Here is a 22,860-nt window from a genome sequence, read left to right on the forward strand (position 1 = left end):
CATACACTCAACAATCACCAAGTATTATTTTAAATCATAGATCAAGCACTATATTGCTGAATATAATGCACAGTGCAGTACATACAGTTTTGCAAAATTTAGAGTGAGGCTGGTTCATTGTTAACTTTCATGATAGCAGGTGTGATTACTTGCTTTGTGATGATTCTACTAAGCCTATAGGCATCTCATTTACTCCAAACAACTTCCAATCTCTAAATCTCTTTTCTCAGCCCACAGACTCATTACAGTATCAACACTCAGTCTACTTGTCTTTACCTAATCATCCATGCATCCTAAACCCAGTCATTAGCATGTATGAATGTTAACAAGGCTATATAAGGACGGCCATGTGCCATAATTCCCCTCAGCAACACTGGGAATCTGGTTCACATTTGTGCAGCTCACTGATCCATCTTGGAGCATTTGGGTTCAAACATAGGAGGAAGGGGGGGCGGTTCTGAGATCAAAGGAAAACTTCCCTAAAATGAAACTGGTATTATGTGGTGTATCTTATCAGTGAAACAGCATTTACAGCACAACAAAAAGTTTATTTCTTAAAATTCTATTCAGTGCACTCTTGTTCCTGACATTTATTATTCTATCTATCTATCTATAAAATATAATGCACTGTTTAAGGGTGTCATTTTAACAACCAACCAAGGACTGGTTACCTACTGTGCTAGCCAATGAATCTGGCTATCGTATTCCTCTATTTCACACTCCAATTTCCACCCTATTTTTTCTCCACTCACCCTCTGTATTGCCTGACATTCCATGTCCCTGTATTGTTTATAGAGTATTTTGTGTTATTGTGACTTTTCAAATCTAAATTCAAGTTCACTACAAAATAGTTAAAGCATGTAACCTCCAATAAAATCACAAGTTGCTGTTTCTGTTCATATTCTGTTTGTAAATGGAGTAAACAAATGAGAATCTAAATGTTGATCTCTGAGCTTTAGAGGTGCTGGTAGACAGATTTTTGAACATTGGACAGAGCCAGGCTAGCTCTCAGTCTTTATGGTAAGCTACGCTAATCACCTCCCAGCTTAACAGTTAATGCACAGACATGAGATTGACATCAGTCCTCTTCATGTAGCTCTTGGCGAGAAAGCAAATACTGGTAAGCACATTTCCTGTCAAATGTCGAAACATTCTTTCAAATTAAACTGTGACTTGTAAATGTTTTCTTGCTTCTTCCTCCTCTGTCACTCACTGCTGGTTGCTGTCACTACACAGAACGAGTTATGCTTGCTATACTAAATGCACATAAATACACTCACACATACAGACAGACATATAGAAAGCATTGCATCACTGCAAACATTGTATCAGTCAGCATTCTTTGTCTTGCAAAAACAGTGGCCTTTCCCCTCACAGCGGGTTGTTTTTCTAAAGTTCACGGTCAATTTAAAGGCTCTGAGCTCCATTTCCTCTATTTCCTTCATAATACAGGACAAAGAATATGGGTCAACACCTGCCTTTCTTTGCTCCTGTATCTGCTTAGCTGAACTTTGACGCAAATACTGAACGAGTCTGCCAACATGAGTGCACATGCATGTGTAACACAGACACACATACTGATACACAAACAAGCTTCTTTTCCTGCTAAGATGTCTGTTGACAGTAGTAGTGGCAGTGGTTAGATCCAGAGGCTCTATGGAAGTACTCCTCCTCCTCTCTTCTCATCTCATCTCTTCTCCTCTCCTCTCCTCCTGATTTACAGAAGCCAATATGTTCAGGCTTCCTTGTTTTCTCCAGCGGGATGTCTAGCCCTGACAGTAAATCTCTATCACCAATACTCCTCCATATGGCTGCATGAAAATTTCATTGTGGAGAGCCTGAGGCTAAAGGGCCTAGCTAGTAGAGAACAAGTGTGTGTGTGTGTGTGTGTCAGAGAGAGAGAGGAGTTTCCGAGATGCAGTGATTTGGGGCTGCTTGACATTTGTAGTTGTGGGGAGTTTGTTGTCAGAAGGTGTTGATGGTTTGTCTGCATATATATATATATATATATATATATGTGTGTGTGTGTGTGTGTGTGTGTGTGTGTACAGGTGCCTGCAGTATGTATGTGTATAAAATCAGGCCACAAGATTTATTTTTATTTTTTATTGTGAGGCCATTTATTGCCTTGATGGAAATTCAGTGAGTGAGACACCACTGGATACTGCAGATTACAGTACCTTTGAGTGGTGATATACCAGTTCCTATATTACAGACCATTGTGTATGGCAGCATTTGTGTATGTATTTGTTTGTGTGTCAATGCCAGATGATGTATCATTGTTTCACCATTTTCTGGTGGAAGCTGAGATATACAGACTAGTTGAAAACATCGCCAGATTGTAATATACGTCATATTTATTCTCTTATTTTCATGTTTTAATGTTATGTTGTAGTTTTTGTGAATAATTAACCATCAGATTTTCCAGATAACATTTACTGCACAAAGGCAGCGCAGATGATGTCTGGTAAGTTTTTAATCACTGAAAAGTTTGCTGTATTGTTTTTTTTTAAATACCTTCCAAATATTGTCTAAACTTTCAGGTATTTGTTGCCTGTGTTGATCTCCACCCATCTGGTTTTGCAAGCTGAGTAAAACAAACACGGGAAGTTATTTGGAAATCTTTCTCTGACTCATGTGGAGCTGCAACGGAATCACCTGCAGCTACTGAAGAAGGCAGCGGGTTTAAACATGTTGCTCTGCCATCACTCAAACGATGCAATACGTTTCTTAAACAAAGCAGGGCAGAGGAGTGAAATTAATTTTCTTTCCCTGAGGTACACGTGACACACTGCTTTAATCCTCGCTGTACTGTGGGCTCGCATTGCTGCAGAATGAGCAGTGCTTTTCAGGGAAGCAGCCACACTAGAGGTCACTGTTGTAGTTCTAGAGGAAAGACAACAGGGAAAGGAGGATGTGAACCATGAATTAACATTTCCTACTAAATGGTTTCATTTAGTAGAATGTTCGTCAAGTGTGGACGCCATGTAATATTCATCTGTTTGTCACATGCATGTCAAATACATGTCAAATACAGTCTACAGAGACATACAGAGTAAAGGTTTCCTACCACTGTAAGTAGACTTTACTATGAATATCTTAATCATTGCAGGGTTTGCTTATTATATGACCTATTCTTCAAGAATGTACTACTTTTGTACAACATGCATTATACTATTTTAACTCAAAAAAACTTGGGCACTTGTATTGTGTCATTTCCTGCCAGAGAAGGGACAGGAGGGTCTTTAATATTTTAAATGAATATGGAGTAAATGTGATGCATTACGTGGCCTCATAAATATAGAATACACTTCTCTAATAAGTCCTTTCTCTCTCACGCTGTGTGTTTAATGTGAGTGTGTTTGTGTCTTAGAGTCAGAGGCCTTTTTTGTTCTTTAGTAGACTACCGCATATTTGTGTGATGCATTTAACCATGCTGGAGTAATTCTCATAAAACAAAAATATTGGAGAGACAGTATACAACAGCTGAGCATAAGCATCAGCAGTGTGATAATTCTGCTTCAAAAATGGAAATCAAGGAGACAAAGATAATTCCTTGTTCGGATATTACACACCTTGGAGTTGTGACTGGTTGGCTGTGAACTACATCACCTGTGATTAAACATTCATAGGCTCCATCTGTGTCCTGGACGTTTCAGTCAGCAGCAGACTCTAGGGCTCTATAATACACGGGGAAAAAGGGACTGAGGGACACACTTTTCACATCCATAAATAAGGGACATATACGATAGACAAGAAAATATGCTTCATATATTGTGTAAAAACCTCATGAGACTCCCATTATTTACTTTATTGCACTCACTAAAGTCACTGTGGATAAAGGCAACAAGATTTCTATAAGAATTCTGACAAGTTAAGTCTTTGAACTTGGATGTAACGCTTGAGCCATTTCAAGTCAATGTTCCACAATAGTTGTTATTTTATACTGTGCAGTACAAGTAAGAGTATCAAGGCAAGCTGTGGAATCGTGTGTCTATTCAGTTCAGATTCTGTGAGGATGGTCTCTCAGTATTAGACCACCAATGCTTCCCTGTAATTTTTCATGACAGTGGATTTGTTTTGGTTTTTGCTCCACATCCTTCACCAGGTTTTGGTCTGATTTTGGTTTTAGATTTTGGCACAAAACCAAAAGACCCACAAATGATTCAGAGGAATCCAGAGATGGTGTTTGCTCTGTTGCTTTGTGTTTTGCTTTGTTTTTTTTATATTCAATTAGTTTCTTGTAACAGTGGTGGCAGTTTCCTCACTGACCAACCAGCGGTGAATGAAAGCAGAATATGGGAAAAATCAGAGTACAAATCACATAAAAACACAGATGCAGGCACGCACACACAAACATGCACAAAGAAGTTTGCACATGCAAGCTTGCACACATACAAACATAGTCACACATGGATGAACACGCGCGCGCACACACACACACACACACACACACACACACACACACTGAGCTGCAGTTCTGTGCTTGATTGTCTTACCATCAGTCATTCTACCAAGTGGTAATTGAAAACACATCTCCCCCAGCCCCTGGCACCCATTACAAATAAGACACACTGGGGCTTTCTCCACACAACACAAAGCATAATAACAAATAGTCAGAACGACCAACAGAGAAAGAGAAGCATGCTGTAGTTTTTGGCACAACATGAAGAGAACACGCTCCCAGTGATTGGTGGATGGCCAAATCCATTTTTCCAAAAAGGGAAAAGAAGAAATATATGTTTCCCTGACAAACAGACGCAGCACTTGTCCCGGGCCGGTTCATAAATCGTCATATTCTGAGCTCAAGTCTTTGGAAAGTCTATTAGTTCCGGATGTCTTCTTATCCTCTGGTTTCTCTGAAATTTTAAACATGAAGCACACATAAAGTCAGATGGACGCAGAGACAGGCAAATGGAAAGAACCAACCATAGATATGCATATAGACATTTTAACACAGACACACTGCAAAAAAACTCCATCTCATCCTGTATTTTTTTAATGGCAATCATTTTATTAAACTGTAAATGTCTTAATTTAAGTACTAGTGCAGTAATATTACTGCATTTTAACCAGTTTTAAGTCAGTAGATTAAATCACAGTTATCTTGTGAGAGGACAAAGGAGGGCACTGCACTGCAAATCAAGATCAGAATCTCACTACACTGATAGATGTTTCTTTTTTTTAGCATGTGTAATGGCTAGTAGTGACCAAAGTAACCTAGAGTAGGTGGCATCAAACAGAGAAGAGAAGCAGACCCCCTTTTTTTTTTTTTTTAATTATTTTACAGCTTACAACTAGTCTTCAGCCCCAACCACTGCTGTCTGCAGTGACATCACTTGAGCGTCTAACTCTGAAACCACAAAAGGCTTTATACAGCGTTTTGTACTCCCCAACACCTGTAAGGAGACATTGATATGTAAGATGATTTGATAAGATGTAGATTTTATCAGTCTTTCTAAAAACCTAAAATAGCCTTTGTTGTTGCTTGAAATACAGCCACCGCAAACATACTGCAAATGATCTGAATGCACAAGAGCAGAAATACATCCATGCATCGCTTCTACACATGCACAAACATTAATGAACTCACTCATGCAGGCTCACATACAGTGGACAGCAAGTCTCTAATGCCTATCACATGTAAGACTTATTAAAATGCATGGCATTTGTCATGACCTGGAGGTACGCGAGTAAACAACATGAGACTTAATTGGCAGCTGAGAACGATAACACCTGCAAACAGCCCACGTCTTGTCCATGTGGTCGGACCGCATTCTCCACACACATTCAAAACAAAGGGCTGATCAGTGAGGCAGAGGAAAAGTGAGAGGAGGTGGAGGGTAGGGTGGGGTGGGGTGGGGGGTGTGGTGGGGGTGGTTGGAGAAAAAAAGGCGAGGCTGACAAGCAATGATTGATGTTCGCCCATCACGCTAAGCCTGACACCCTCATCCCTCTCCCTCCCTCCATTTGCAACAAAGTCACTAGTGTGTGTCTGTGTGTGTGTGTGTGGATGGATGTATGTTTTCCAGCGTGTGTGTTCCAGACTAAAACCCATTCAATCAATAAAGTGAGGCTCTGTGAATCACAGGGCAATAGCCAGATTGCTGACTAGACAGAAGAAGAGGCGTAGGAGAGCACATTTCACATGTAGATTAAAATCCCGGCATGGTAACCTTTAGTGTGGGTCGTGTGTGGGCGGTTGGGTGGCGGTGAATGTGAGTCGGGGGGAGGAGTTAGTAGCATGTAAACAGGCCTTATATGTCAAGGTGGCATGTGTGACACAGGACAGGCATGTTTTGACACCCCTGACAGATGAAACCAATGCTGGGGTTGAGCTGGTTTACGTGTTGTGAGGGTGATGCATTTTGAAAAGCAAAGACTGGGCCTCAACATATGTAACCAAAAAACAAAAATCCTTGCCAAACCAAAATAAACTCAGTGGCCACTGTGAGAATCCAAAATAACAAATATATTTTCTATCTTCTATCTAAACACAAACACTTACAGTATTTCTTGGCCACATCTATTTGTTTCTGCCATCATTTATATGTCCATGTTAGGATCTGCTTTTGCATCCTTCCTTTTCTGCACAGAACTCATGACAATTTGATCTGTTCTCGACATACAAAATATCCAATATTATCCAAATCCAAATATCCATATCTTTTCAAATAAAAGTACACACAAAACTCATCGATTATCACTTTGAAAGCACGCGCATAAAGCGCATAAATAATCTCAACTTGTAATGAGGCTCTCCTCTCGGGTCTGCAATGCTGTAGGGCCACATGTGATTCATGACTTTTGTTAGCTTTGTTGCGCACAGTCTTGGCTTCCCCATCACCCCCCACATTGTGTAGTCTGTTAAAGGATGAATACCTCAAAAATAATCCCTCTGACACCAGTATAACCTCCCTGTCATAATTAAAGAGCTCCATTACACTTACTCATTCACTGCACTCACTTTTGAGGTCCTGAAGTAACAACCCATTACTACAGTGAATGGTATTTTACCATATTTGTATTGTTCCTCAGCTCCCAGTAAAGTGAAATGCTTTGTAAATCAAGCATCAGTCTTTATACATAAAAGGAAACACACACAGAGGAAGAGAGCGTGCTTGAAAAGAAATGGTGAATTCCTTAAACAACCACCAAATGCAAAGTCTGAGGCTAACTCACCTTGGACATTTAATACCAACCTCCATTCTGGGGCAGAGTGTATATTATCTGCAGGGATGAGTTCTCCATTTTGGCTCATGTGTCTCCCCTGTTTCCAGCCTCTCTTTACACACAGCAAACTTGGCGACAAGCTAACACCAACAAAATTGGGACCGTTTCAGAAACTAAATGCATCGTGAATTCCCACGCTGCCAGGAGGGACCCGGTTCCCTGCGAAGACTTTCAAAAGCGAATCTTCAAACAAAAACATACAAATCTGTGTCTCGCTCTCAGCGGAGAGAACACGGGGCAAAGTCTTGATGGAAATGTTTCATTTCTTTTCCTCCCAACAGATGCTAAACGAGCTACACGGATCTCTCGATTTGCATCTTTAGTTGCTTTGTTGATTTGATAACACATATTTGCATTTGGAAACAGCTACAGTAATTTGACTGGGGACTCCCAATTTGCCTTTGAGGAGAAGACTGTGCTACAAACATTGCTTCGCTCTGTGCTGGCATTCCTTTCCGTTTGCTTCCTACTTGGCATATAGTGTGTTTGTGAGAAGAAGGGTGTATATTAGTGAACATAACAAAGAATTATTGTCTTATAACTGTGTGAGCGTGCTGTTGATCTCCTGTCCATATGAGCCTCTTTACACCTCTTCTATCTGTCATACTTTATCAGAGCCAGGAAATGGATTTACTGACTATGAGCAGATACCACTGAGCTCTGGACATGGACCAACCTGTGGCTCTGAACAGGGGTTTGTGTTTGTGTGTGTTCTTGTATTTCTGTACTTACAGAGAGAAAATGACCTCATAAGTATGGAGATAATAAAGCCATCTTTAAGGTCAGGTGTCATTTTTAAGGTCAAGATTTGAATTAGTATAAGGACTGGGCTGGTGTATGGGTAAAGGTTGAAGCTTTGGTGTGTGTTTTGTGACTGTCATAAAGTTTGACATAAAACTAATATATTCTTTTAAAGAAATAGCTACATTGGTGCGTTCGTATGTCCAGGTTATGAGGGCTAGAAAGGATTTGGATTTGTATGGCAATAACACAATTTTGCTTTGCTTAGTTAGCATGAGCATTAGCAGCAATAAATACCATTATTATCATTGTAGCCTGTGCAGCATTACAAGTTGTTTTGATTAAAATTTCTCTACAAATACAAAAAACACAACCAGGAAATACTGTGTAAGGAAACCTCTCTTGCCTGTTGCCACCAGTCTTAAATGAGAGCCAGATGATCTAACAGTACAAAGTCGGACCCCATCATTAGCTACTCACCATCAGCATACAGGCACAGGTAGAACCCGGCATGACCCTGGAAAGATCACAACAACCAGTGTGTGTATTCATGTGTGTGAGTAGTGGTTTGTGTGGTTTTAGAAAATTGGGTAACCCTGGGACCTCCATCCCACAGGAGATGGTCAGCTGGCAGGTGCCTGTGTTTTCTGTGTATGTGTGTGTGTGTGTGTGTGTGTGTGTGTGTATGTATGTATGTATGTGTGTGTACAGTTGATCTGCTTTGCACATTGCTAAGGGAACCCCTTGGCCTCAGCAGTCTTGCTTTCCCTTGCATTTTCCACAGCGTATTTCTACATTGCATCTGTGTGTGTGTGTGTGTGTCCAGCAGCTGGAGTTCCACTCAGTTGGCCTCTCTTTATGCAGTCCTGCTTCAAATAATGAACTGTGTTTCTGCTCAGCAGGAGCCATTTTAACTCAAGAGCACACAACTCACAGAAGCTAGTGGCACTTAACATTTTAGCACACTGCTAACATATCCAGTCTATGACTGTACAACAAAGCAACAACTACTGCAATTACCTCCAAGTCCTTGAAGATGAGCAGACTGTATTTAAAAGCCCTGATATAAAAATGATTTGCAGCCTCTTTCTCCCCAAACTTTTATAACAACTATCGGCCAATAACAATGTGTGGATAAGAAAGCTAATAGCTAGCTTTCCTGCATCTGCTGCTCCTTTTTTCCTCAGGGGAAAATTTGGCACCTCACTGTAAAGCCCAGCAACAAAATTACCTCAGCCTAAACCTGTCAACAGACCATTACAGCCCACGCTGACTATTACGGGCTGGGGAAAAAAGGGCCAAAGCCATTGTAGCGCAAAGGTGTTGGCAGATATAGGCCGGAGGAATGTGGCAACAGGGATATTTGCTGGCTGTGTGCAAGGGAGTCTTGCTTCTCAAAACACGTTTAAGTCTGCAGATGCTTATCAGCTTGCCTAATAAAGCGTGGTGATGCTAGGGGTATCTATATGGGAACAGTTTGGATGGACAAGATTAAAAAAAAACAACAATAATCCAGGCTTGAACAGTGCACAAGAAATGGAATTTAAGAAAGTTGAGTTGATTGCAGAGCTTTCAGTGGGCTAATAAATCCTTCACAAGAGGTGTTTTTTCTGGTACTCCTTCCATTCCAAAGCAATGATTTACATTATAATAACAAGACTTTGGTAGACATCTCCTTAATCCTTATCACTGTTATGTCTGGGTAACTTTGACCTTTACATGACTTATTTTCCTAGAAAATATATTCTGATTAACTAGTTGTAAATTACTTGGATAGGAGTGTCAACAAAACATCATAAATGTAAGGTTTGCCTCAGGTGGGTGAAAAAAAAAATCTTTTAAGCCCCTTCAGTGAGCTCTATGAGCATGAAAGTTACCAAAATTGGAGATGTGTTTTTTAACACTAAAAGCAGTTCCACTGTGAATGCTTTATTTCACTATAACACACAGAAAGAATATATTACAGAGGTACTCACAGCGGATATGTCTATAACAAAGTTAAAACTTAAAAATCTAAGGCTTTCAACTAAATGTAATTAATATCTTACAATCTTACGATTCACTCTTCTTTCTAAAGAAGACGACATGTTCTTAGCAGAACATGTTACACCAATAAATAAAAGCAAATAACAATAAAATGAGAAGCAATGATTAAAAATGTTTTCAAAGAAACAACACAAGCACAAATGTGTCTAAACAACTATCTACAAGATTACACGTTTTTCTCAGAACACCGTGAACTGTATACTTAAGTGCTGCCCTGTCATGCTTTCCATCACTGTCCTCCATGGAGGGAGTAGGGGAATTTGGCAACTCCCCTCTCAGCTACCCCCCTCCTCCTCCTCCCAACGGGGAGGGCAGTCATACCTGGGGGCCCATGAATGGAGCCCTCAGGTAAAGCGCTGTTGAAACAAATCTAAAGCTGCCTAATGACACGCACCGTGAAACTCTTCACAGGTCATTTACGCTGCTGACAGGCTGCTGCCACAGTGCTGCACACCTCCTCCTCTCTATGCGATTGTGTGTATGTGTGTGTGTGTGTGTGTGAGAGAGAGAGAGAGAGAGAGAGAGAGAGAGAGAGAGAGACTCAGACATGGAGGGGGACACAGATACACAAACAGATGAAAGAGAGATAGCTAAAGTTAGAGAGTAAGAAGGAGGTGGGGGGGAGCTGATGTATGTGTGATATGTATTAGTCATACACTGGGAGGTAATCTGTAAGCTATGAAAACAGTGTTTAGCCTTTCTGCAGCATGGCCTCACAGCATGGGAAAGCGATTAGAGATGCTATCTCCTATGGCTGCTCCGCACTTGGGTTAAGGAGGCAATAGCTACCTCAGGTCGTATTTCTAAAGACGTTTAATTTATGTTCGCTGTTCTTGGAGTCTGTTTGCGGAACAGTGGATATCCTTGGAAAATTTTGGCTCATATTAATCTGCTGCAAATGTATTGGTAATCCAGCACACTACTATGCCTCCAGGTCTCATTACTCACTTCCGCCACTTCAACCCCATACTGAGATAAGTGCAGAAAGAAGGCAAAGGAAGCAGGAAAAAGGGGGGCAATAAATTCTATTCTTCCAGTTTCCTAAAACAGTATCACCTTATATTTCTAGATTCCTAAATTCACACGGTTTTAAAGAGGGTGATGCTTGAACAGCAGTCTTTTCACAGTGCTATCTGCTTTTGGCTGTTTAGTCAAACAGGGTTTTCTTTCTGGAACAACCTTAAGTGAGATAAATGTGCTGCATTTATGTGTAGTAGATCATCACAAGTCATCTCTGGAACCTTCTTCCTGTCAGAGAGCTTTATGGTCCCCTTTTCCTTTGTTTTAATTAGTTTAAGATAGTCATTAATGACCTCTGACCTCTCCCCTGGCAAAGAGAAAACAAAGAAGACCATAACAATTTACCCACCCAGATGAAATGTGGATTCATCTTAAAATTTTTTCTTTTTTTTTCTCCATATCCTTCACAAGCGCAGGGACCTGAGTCCTGACCTTGTGACACGACAGGGATTCAACAACTGCAGTGTTTTGATCCATGAAGGAGAAATCTGCTTTTCACTTAAACACCAACAGGGGAGGTCAAAGGTCAGGCTCAGCACAGAACAGAACAGCCTCTAAGCTGTCACGCCGTAAGTACGTTATCCCTAATCACCATTATTGAGTGCTAAATGTGTACATGAAGAGTAACATGTATTTACTAAAGTCTATCATAAAGCATAAAGAAATATTTTTAGGCTTTGTGGCTTGTGTACAGTATGTACCAGTATCAGTACAGTATGTTTTTTCACAGAATGCAGTAACATATAGATACATTTCACGATCAACATGACAATATTATCAGCACACATTATTTATCATACTTGCTGTATAGACTTCTTCTGTCTCACGTTTAAGAAAATACTCCAGGTTGTTTTGGCTTTTAACAGACTTTCCCTAATATATCAGATGACACAACACAAATCTGTCCATCATATACTCTCCTTTTCCCCTAAATTGTTACCACACCAGCCCAGACCCTTTCCCAGCTTCAATTAATGTCTCCGCACATCAGTTTCAAGCTGCAAATTCTCCTCCTCCAAAAATGAAAACATTCACATAAGAATAGACAGTTTAAACAGGTGCCATGGTAACATAATCGTCACTGCGGCAATTACTGCCTTATGCCTGACTAACAGCCATAAATCATTCTCTCTCCACAAAGAGGACGTTGTGGCGCTCCACTCCTATCCAATAATCAGAAATTGCTCCGTGTACGGCGTGACGTGCGGGCGCTGAAACAGCCCATTCTTCTGTTTGGCGGACGATATTTCGCTCTCTATGGCGACATTACAGGGATCCTTCAGCGAGCGCGATATTGTACCTGCTCGACACCTGTTAGCTTTAGCCCAGGGTTTCATCAGATAGTTGAAATAAATACTAGTCATCATCATAACCATAATCATAGTCATAAAAACCAGGGGCCTTTATGCTGTTGCCAAATTGCCCTGCCATCTGATTTACAGTCGGACTGGGTGGGAAGGGGAAACAGATAGGGCTGGGGAGGAGGATGGGGCCTATTACGTGCTCAGAATGGGATAAATACTCAAATATACACACCTGCAGACCACCCGTCACACACACACACACACACACCTGGGAACTCTCACAGGCATGTAATGGCTGGGGATGGGCTTGAGGGAGGAACACTGAGGAATTCTCTTGGGACTACAAAGACAAACATTGTGCTACCCTCACACACACACAGTCCAGCAGGTGAGTAGAGTGAGAAGGGGCCAGAGGACAAATTAGCCCTCATATTAAAATAATCCCTCATGTCTAATAACAATAATATGCTCCACACTGAGGCTATTGCACATTTTACAATGGCCTTCCTCTTCAGGTAGCAACTTGTTGAAAACAGATTTGAGTGTTTGCGAAATAGGCCCATCATATCTGCTCGACCTGTCATCGGTCCTGAAATACCCAGAGGTTCAAGTAATGGATGCCAATAACTGCAGTAAGGAGACGGTCTGTGTACATTCAAAATCCTAGCCAGCTGTTTGATACTAAAGTAGAGCCAATGATGCAGCAAAAAGACACCTACAAAATGTTTGTTAAAGGGGGCACTCGCAACAATTTTACACAAGGTCCAGTTGAGAGTAACCTACTACTGCTCATCCTGTGAAAACAGATGTATAATGTCTTCTGTGGGAGCTTTTCAGAGTTTTAAAAAACAACCGTGATCATGTCATCAGTGTAATCTCAGCTTGAGACTCATGTATTATTATAGGATCTGGATGAGTTTCTGCCAGATCAGTTGTCATTTCACTCGCAGTTTGAGTGGGGGGTCAGAACGTCTGATTAATTGCCTGGATGATGGTTCTTGAATGATCAGTTGGATTTCTGGCATGAGAGAAATCTTGGTTGGCTTGGTCTTGCAGTTTGAGCAGTTCCACAGTCTGATGTCTCGACAAGGCTGCTGTCAAGAGATCTGATTTAAACTGGTAGTGAGCTTGTTTAAATGTTACTGGAGCAGTATTTTACATGCTGTGGCTAAAACCGTAGTTTTGACTGAGACTGCTGTGACATAAAACTGAACTTTGCAGCAGAACAGATAGATCATATCTTCTACATCCTCAGTGACATCTGTAGCTCCATTCTCCATTTTTTTCTTACTCTCTGTTCATAATGGATTTGCACAGAGTAATACTGCCTTTTCTCTCTTTGTCAATATTGTTGAGGATGCAGTCGTTTGTGTTTGAATTTGACACTGGACAAAACTGGTCAGTAGTTCTGTGTTCATGTCATAGCTGGTCAAATGTGTGTGGGGTGTATATTGTGACTTAATACAACAAACCAGATCAATGACAATGTGTCTTCCCAGATTAAGGTGCGTTTTAGGGGCTTTAAGGCAGATTCACACCAAACATGATTACAACACTTGATTCAAAGTCTCAGATATTTATTGCTTTGTTTTGGATTTGGCAGGTAAGAGCAGAAACATAGAGAATAATAACATGATGCCTGAAAATCTGGGCAATAGTTAGACAACTGAAACTACAGTTAAATGAAAGTTATAAACCAGTAAGAATATTTTAGCTGCCAACTGTATTCAGATATTTATATCTTTTGTTTTTTATTCAAACAAGATATAAACATTATAAAACATGAATTAATGGAATGTGTACGGCAGAGTCCATCACATTGTTGAGAAGTAACGGTGGCTGGAGTCAATTTCTTTTTGACATTCTAAGGCACTAAGGTAGAAACAAAGAGGTCAACAGCATGTCTCACCTGTCTATAACACCAGTCTATAACACAGCTGATCAAGGCATCATGTGTAATTATGAAAAATACATTTCCATGGTTGTTTTTATTGTTCTTGGATTAACAATTTCTGAGAGGTGCATAGCTATTACAAAAATCTGTGCCAAAATAGGTGGGGGCATAACGCTGTCTGTCGACTATACTACCTGATTCTCACTGAGGATTTAAAATGTGACATGCACAAACAAAATGTAGAGGAAAACAAAACAAGCAAGAAATACTAACAATAAAAATCTGGAATCACGGCATGCTTATTTTCATGTATAAAACAGACGTTATTTTCTCACCTATTAAATATGTAATTTGGCCCCAATTTTGATACTGCTCTTTTGATTACAAAGTTATGGAAATGTTCAGATATTTTAAATATGCATCAATAAAGGTTTAAGGCACATAGTATGTCTTATCAAACACATAGAGTAGGGAACACAGCAGCTACTACCAGTGTTCACTGTAAAGTGTAGACAGCCATTTCTGATTGAAAATATCAACAACGCACTGTTATTATTTCTGTCAGTCCTTCATATTGCAATTACAGAAATAACACTGAGCTGGAAAAACTTAGTTTTAAAGAAAAGCAAAAATCGGCAAAAAACATTTTCTCTCCAAAATGTAAAAATGTGTACAGAAAGCTGAAATGACGATGTTAGAAAACAGAAAACTGTGAGCAGTTTTAGTCAGCATTTGGCATTATTTCAAGCTATTTTTCAAAGTCAAAATGCAAAAAGCTCAAGTAAATCTCTTTTTAATGTTATCCAAACACCAGATCTGAGACTGTGCATTAACTCGCTTCTGGTAAAGCTTGTTTTTACATTAGCAGCAAAAACATCCAGCAGCTCTGGATTGACAACAGGTACTCACTTATCTTGAGGCAACAGGATCTTTCTGTCTGAGTGCCAAGCAAATCATCTAAAACCTGGTGATCTAACACTAAGGTATTAACACTAGTGGGTTTTGATGAGGTTTATTATAGTACAATAATATCCCTTCAGTCAGGATGGAGCTCCTCTATGGTTTTGGGGTGTTCTGCATTCGCAGTCGCCTCCTGGCCAAGGCTTCCTGTTTCTTCTTCTCAATCTCGGCTGCAGAGCACTTTCCCGTCATCTGGGTTGTAACGAAAACTGGAGGGGAGGAAGGAAAGTGAGAAAAATGAATGGAAACACTGCATATGGTTTTGGTAGGGAAAAACTTAAGAATTAAAACATTTGCAAAGACCTGAAGAGAAAAGGGGAAAATCAGCCCTAAATCAGAACTTGTGTTTTTGCTGTAATGATCCGAAGCAACTAAATTTTTAATTTGTTAACACAAGAATGTAGCTACCATAACTAGGACCAGTGGGTACCCATGGTGAAACTCTTCTGAAAGTACAAAAAACCCCAACTCCATGTCCAGAAAAAAAAATCAGTCTGCAGTTCACTGGCAATGAAGCTTTCTGAGGTTTGGACTCTTGTCAGCATCACAAATTAAAGCCATGGCACTATATTTACTTGCTTTGGGGAAGAATTGTTCAAGTGCACATGCAGTGAACTGTCAGTGATTATAAGATCAACATGTGACATCTGTTTTACTTGTGAGTTTTCACTTCAGTATCCAGAAAAATACAGAGAAAAGTAGATGGAATACACCAACTGCAAACTACAAAGATGTAGTGAGTTAATCAAAATCCTGAGAGAGAAAAGGAAGTATTAATAAACAGTCTTTATCGTTTCATTAACAAACGTTTCATTAACAAGCAATCCTTTGTGATAACATAATATACACTTTAATTTACAGTATCTTAGGATTTATGACATTTTAATACAGCCCAGATGCAAATATCAACATTTAGACTGCTTACCTTTGTTGCATATAGCTGCTGAGTCAGATACATTTCTCTTGAAGGCTGTGTGTTTGGACTTGGAGTTCTGCGGTGTCCTGGCTGTCACTGTTTGTGGCTTCATATCCACATTAGCATTCCCAGCCTGGAAAGTTCCAGAGGAATCCCTACACTGGTTAAATGTGCCCAGACTCACGCGGCTTCCTGGGAGGCTCTGAGACATCTGTGATTTGTTGCTGGCACCTTTCATGGGAATGTTCCATCCTCTGTAGTTCACAGTTTCACAGCTAGTCCCCGGTAATGAGTTAGAACGAATGAAAGCACACGGTGCCTGTCTGTTCGTGCTGGCACTGGTGCGAATGGGCCAGGCCCTGTCGATTGGCAGGGGTGCAGTGGTTTTTCGCTGTCTGTCTACAGTAATATCTTGTTTTTCTTGGCAGCCACTGGGGCTCACTTGTCGTGGCTGACTGTTGGAGATCCTCTCCACGCTGTCACACACCTGGTAGAGCAACGCATCATCGTCCCCATTGTCCCATAAGCTGTCTGTAATGTCTTTAACAGAGTTTGAAGATACACAAGCCCCCATCTGATCATTAGAGATCTTGTCAGTTTGTGGCGTAGCCAGTGTCTTTGTGGTAGCAGATCTCTGGTCAGACATCTGCAATTTAGGTTGTGTAACAGTGAAGTTGGACTTGGAAACCTCTTTGGCAGTCACCTTGGGCTGGAAGTGAAGGTTGGAGTCTAACTTGAAAGTGCTTCGGTTGCTAGTCTTTGGTTTGGGACACAGTTCCTGGAGTACACTGCAGCTTGGCTTGGAGTGCAGGTTTGAGGGCTGATGTGCAGAGTTTGTATTTGCAGCAGGCTTGCAAACAGAGGTCAAATAAGTAGTACTTGTCTTAGTGTTAGACTGCAAAATGACTTTGGCGTTGGCGTCATGTTGCTGGTCAGGATTCTGGGTCATTGCCAGCACAAAAGAGTCATTAAGTAGGTCATCATTCTCCCAGTCATCATCAAAGTCGTCACAGTTGTTCACACTAAAACCACAAGATCCTTTTTCTTGAGCAGGATTTGCAGCTGAGCTGGACTTCTGGACTGACTTGAGCTCTGACTGTTCTGGTTCAGTTAAAGTTGAAGTCACGGGTTGGTCTTTTATTTTCTGAGAACAGGCTGATGCGGAGGAGCCCTGGCTTAGCGGGCCGCTGACTCTCTGAGTGGAGCAGTCAAACAGAGCGTGCAGCTCTGCTTCCACCTGATCTGATGAGGATGGACATTTTAGGTCCTTCGCGCTGGAATGGAATGACGTCTCTGTCGGTTTTATTTCGGAAGCACTCACACATTTGTTGAGTTTAGGGTTCAAAATGTTAAGCTCTGAAGTCTCCTTGTCTTGTTGCATGTTCTCATCAAACTGCCTGGCCAGTTTCATGAGGTCTTCTACACTGCTCTGCCTGTGGAAAGGATAGAAGAAAAAAATCAACAAACGACAAAAAGACTGGAAAACTACTATTGCTAATGACAAATAATTAAGTGCTACAGGAAAAAATGACTTATTATGCTTGCATGTAGTGTTCATTAACGTCTGAAGATTCCTAGTCGGGGTGTATCTGGGTCAGTATATTGATAACACACCTTAAGGACTTCCTCCTGGGTCTTCGCTCTGGAATCTCTGGTGTGCAAGGAACAGCACTGTCACCGATCCACTGCAGCAGAGGGGATTCAGTCCCTTTGGGTTTTGCATCCTGTGTTACACACAAGCACAAAGTTGAAAACAATTCTTTAAAAACAAGCCTAAACCCTCGGTGCAGCACACAGAATGGAGTGACAGAACCACTTCTTGTATATTGTTGCAATCGAGGGCTGATTTTGAACATGGAATTCAGACATGTTGATTCAGTGGTCAGTTTAATGTTGAAGGAACAACTGACCTTTGGAGCAATACGGTTGACAATATCTGCTATTTCCACCACTCTGGTGTTCCTGAGTCCCACGCCTTACAAAAAAAGATTTTAAAAAACAATTGTTATGCTACTATCACCACTATAAACAATATAAGGTAAACATTATAATTGTAGTATCATTGTTCATTTTCACTCAAATTCACAGTAGAACTTTGTTTTGTAATTTGTTTGACAAGCATCTGTAACAGTAACAGTGTGATCACGTGACAGTTAGCTGTATCTATAGAACAGGTTCCATCCTCACACCATATGTTCATTAAGTAAAACAGCAAGGCGTGTGTTCAGCAGGCGTGCATGTTGTCATTCAGCTGTGACAGGCGCCACTGAGTCAGTCTGTATAAATAACAGTACGAGAAGAGGAAACAGATGTGACTTTCTGTGTCGAGTATCAGAAATGTTTACCTGTGTTAGCTTGAGTGGGAGATGTGGGATCCCAGAAAATGTCTTGTGATGGTTCGACATCACCTGGAGAATCCCCATTACTCAGGCCAGGGTACCTGCTGCAGCCTTGGCGCTTAGGACTCTGCAAATCTGTGTGTGGAACAGACATATCAGCTAAATGAAGATATCCATAGTCAATGTCACAGTTTTTTAAGTGCATTTAACTCAACATATACATGATTATAGTGGCATGTGTGCTTACATGATGGTGTAAGTGACTGAGAGACTCCTGCAATAACAAGCATGCAGGAAGTGAAGAAAAATGAAAACTGAATCCCAAAGCATCATCCTAACCTTATGCCAAAGCATCGGTTTCTCTGCAAGTTTAGGCAGTCAGTGTTTTGCAGTCAGTTCAGTTAGTTTTTCAAGTAATTGTGCCAAGCAGATCGAGCCGCAGCCTCACCTTTGTACATGGGTGGTGTTGCACAGCCAGGCATCTGCCGTCCTGTTTTCCTGTCTTGTGTTTTGCTGTGATAGAGCTTGGAGACGCTCCTCCACAGTTCAGTGAATTTAGGAGAGCCAGCAGCAGCAGCAGCGTGTGTCATCGGCTCAGACATGGTTCCCTAAAAACAGCTGCAACGACGCCATATTCACAGTTTTTTTTTTTAATCTTCGCAAACACTTTTGTTGTGTTCATTCAGTCGGAGCAATCCGCCATGCTTGCCTGTGACGTCAGCGATCTACGGATGCCGGGGTGGTTTAGTCGCGGTTCGCTCGACGCCGGCGTTAACAGCTGTTTTCCAGAGGCAGGCTGCTGTAAGGTACGCAGGGGCGTAGCAGTGAGGGGAATATGGAAACTTCACGTTATTAGCATTATGAGTAGAGTATTTTTTGTTGGCTGAATATATTTTATCTTATTTATTAACAATTTAGAAGCTTCTCCTCTTGTGTAAGTACAGTGTCATCCAATTTTAAGAGGCTTGTAATCTACAGTGTTTCTCAAGTTGTAACTTTTGAAATAAGATCAGTTTATTGTAGAGTTTTGAAATGTTTTAGTAATGTGTTCATTAGCATTACTGATGGGAATACATTTTCAGTAATATCAGAAAAGTTGAATAACTTAGACTGAATTATTATTTAACATCTCTCTGTGTATTAAGACCAGTTTATCAGTCTGAGTCATAGCTGTTTCTAATTTTGTGTATACTTTACATATAGATTGAAGCTTTCAGTTATGCAATGTTGCAGTGGACTGGGCTAGTTCTTGTTGGAGATTGACTCACCGTTTTTCAAGTCAAGTCACAAGTAAAGTCTTGTATACATCAACAACAATCCTTTCTTTATTGAAAGGGGAAGGAGGTCACTGAGGCTGCATGTATCCAGTCCAGTTTTTTAATGCTACTCACACTGAAGGTATATTCAAAAATATGTGTCTCAGTATTTTACTTCAGTGGTCCCTGGCAAAAATTATTTGGCAAAGAAACAAATAATGTTCCCCAAACTCTACACAGCTAACTATAGACAAGCTGGTTAATTGGCACCACATAGGTTTTGCTCAGAAATGTACAATATGAGAAAATATGAGTTACTTAGTTCTTGTGCTTCCCTCAAGTATTTTATTTTTATGCATCTTCTGACCCTTACTTCACTATATTTCACAGAGTAATTTTTTTTGCTCTGCCATATTTATTTGCCACCCATAGTTACTGGTTACTTTGCAGAGGAATTGAAAAAAAACCTGGGTGTATAAAGTACTACACAGTATTTTACAGCAATTTACTATATTTATAAACAAATGTATAAAATAGGTAAAATTAGCTCTACCAGAGCTGGCTACTCCATTAGAATATCGCTTACATGTTAGTATATCAGTGATACTAACCCAGTAGTATAATAAATAATGACATAACACTGACAGAGCCCATTTTGTCTCCATATTGAGTTCCTCTACATTAATAATTTTACTTGCATGTTGCTGACAATATTTTAGTATTTAGTAAAACTTTGAATGGAAGAACTTTACTTTAATGAAGTATTTTTTAAAGTAAAAAATCTGAATATTTCATCCATATTAGTTGAGGATTAAGACTGAGTGAGAAAACTATGAAGAAGGGACCCTCGGACACTACGTCAGTGGGTTGTTTATCTTGGAAAATAAATAAAAGCCATAATGCTGGGACCACCAGAAATCTCTTCAAGGACCCCAGACAGTCCCTAGACCTTAGGTCTGTGCTAGTACTTCAAACTACAAACCCTCAGTAAACATAAAAATAAAATCTGTCTCATCACATTGTCAGTTTCTGGCAACATTACCATTGCTCTGAAAAAACAATTATCACAATTTTCCATTTCAAAGTTTCAACAAAATGGGGGCAGCAAATCCACATTTATACTCCCAGACTCCATCTGGGAACTTCATGAAATACAGACATTAAATGTGAGCTTGTATTACTCTTGGCTGGCTGCAAGCAGTACAGTAAATATGACGGCAGACAGCCTGGTACTACCAAGTAGGTCTACCCATATGTTTGCCCAGTAATTGTTATCAGGCTTCGCTGGGCCTGAAGCTTGTTTGTTTGTGGAAACCTTGTTGTGAAGATTGTTATTAGTGTGGATTGCTTGCCTATTGTCAAACAAATCCATTACACTTCTCACAAATGTTTATTATGTGACTCAAACAAATTTGTAGACACAATTCATATTACATGGTGTTTGGCCACAGATGCCACAAAGATCTGCTGAGGTTACCAGGGTACTAAGGTTGTGTCTGCACCCAGTTTCCCTCTATGAATATCAGACTGGTAAGGACAGTCAACCATCAGTATTGTCTTTTTAATAACTATTAGATGCCAGCAGAGACAGATTAGTCCATTTCTAACAGTTCATGTGAAGATATGAATTTACTCAATGGTATCCTAAAGTTCTTTTGTTCTTATTTTCTCATAATGTCAGATATTAGAATGTCTGTGTCAGGCACTAGAAACAATGATGGAAATAAGTTCATGACTTTGTCACTCTATGCCCAACAAATTCAGATGTTTTGTATTTTATAAACACATTTAAATGTTGTCAACAAACCAAGACCAAAGTCAAAAAAATATATATATATATATATAATTATAATAATACCGTGAGTTGGATTGGAATATCTGGGTTGAAACTAGCCTCATCTGCTTCACAGTTGCTTGCATGAGAATTTAATTTGCGTTAGTTTTAATTCAATTTGCTGTCCCATCTTGTTCTCAGTCATTCAAATATGCAGAATACTGGCACATAATATCAGCTATTGGCATTCGTCAGTCCAGGACAATCAGCCCTCAAAAAGTCTTTGACTGAAGACATATAAAAATACTCAACTTACAATAGCAATTTGTTTCTGATATGTTTTTGTTTTACACCAGAAAAGTTCAGTGACCTTGCGTGAAATCCTTAAAATTACATTCACTCCTTCTCCCTCATTGAAAATGCTAAACCCAAGATTATGCAAATATTTTGCTGTACAACTTTAAGAGTCTACTCTCAGTGTATGTGTGCTGGAAGCTTTATGTTTCCTCATCACACTTTTGTAAGTTGCACATTGGACCATAATTGGCGAACCAGCCTCCAAAACTTAGTGACATTGCAGGATCTTTCCCATAAATATACATATATACCTCACAGACGTGGTGTAACTCTAAATGAAGCAACAATAAGCAAAACACATTTCTGAGTGAAGTAGGACTTTAAACTTAAGTCACCAGATGCTCTCTCACCGGTAACAGGCAGTTGCAGCTCACTCAGGTACATTAAGAATATTTTCATAACCGCCGGTCTAAAGTTATATTCTCTTCAGAGCCTTAAGTTCAAAGGTCAAAGGAAGTGTTAAAACAGTGCACTTAGGGTAAGTATATGTCAGTGAGGCTTTTGTTGCGCCAAGGTGGCTGATGGGTCAGAGGCTTATCTTTTGTTTTAGTGAATTTGGGGAGTGAACTTCAGTGTCAAAATCATAGTCTCAAGTAAATTTACACTTCTAATTAAAACACATTTGTCAAATGGGACATCAAGGTCTGAGTTGTCTGAACATACTCTCTGTCTCCAGACTATTTTTCTGACCTTTTACACTCACATTGCTTTTGAATCAACTTGGATTTCTCTTGACTTTGGCTGCTGTTGGATGTTATCTTAACTATCAAAAAAAAAAAAAAAAAAAAAAATTAAATAAATAAGATAATTCATTTTTCCCTTACCCAGTACACATTTACTTGTTTTCTCTCCTGCACTAAAGAGAGTATGAGGGATAGCTTTTGTATTATTTCTTTTAAAGATCAGTGTTTTTAGTAGTTAAGTATTTAAGAGCTTGATTCAGAACTGGTGAAGATATATATAGACATATATTTCCCTCTGCTCATGCTAGAAATGTCCTAAACATTTGTTTTATGTCAG

General features: G+C 40.0%; 2 protein-coding genes across 4 annotated transcripts in view; one reads left to right on the forward strand and one right to left on the reverse strand.

The window, feature by feature from the left end:
- LOC108873108 (uncharacterized) overlaps positions 1–22,860 on the forward strand; it is a 102,692-nt gene that overhangs the window by 46,696 nt on the left and 33,136 nt on the right. The gene's annotated exons all lie outside the window — the stretch shown is intronic.
- On the reverse strand, positions 13,905–19,196 carry etaa1b (ETAA1 activator of ATR kinase b). The gene is made up of 6 exons (XM_018661496.2): positions 18,902–19,196; positions 18,460–18,588; positions 18,025–18,089; positions 17,729–17,838; positions 16,124–17,547; positions 13,905–15,407 (listed from the first exon to the last, which is right to left on the reverse strand). Exons 1-6 carry the CDS (start codon positions 19,053–19,055, stop codon positions 15,295–15,297), a joined length of 1,995 nt encoding a protein of 664 aa, XP_018517012.1. The 5' UTR covers positions 19,056–19,196; the 3' UTR covers positions 13,905–15,294.

Source organism: Lates calcarifer, linkage group LG16_LG22, assembly GCF_001640805.2.
Source record: "Lates calcarifer isolate ASB-BC8 linkage group LG16_LG22, TLL_Latcal_v3, whole genome shotgun sequence".
NCBI lineage: Eukaryota > Metazoa > Chordata > Actinopteri > Centropomidae > Lates > Lates calcarifer.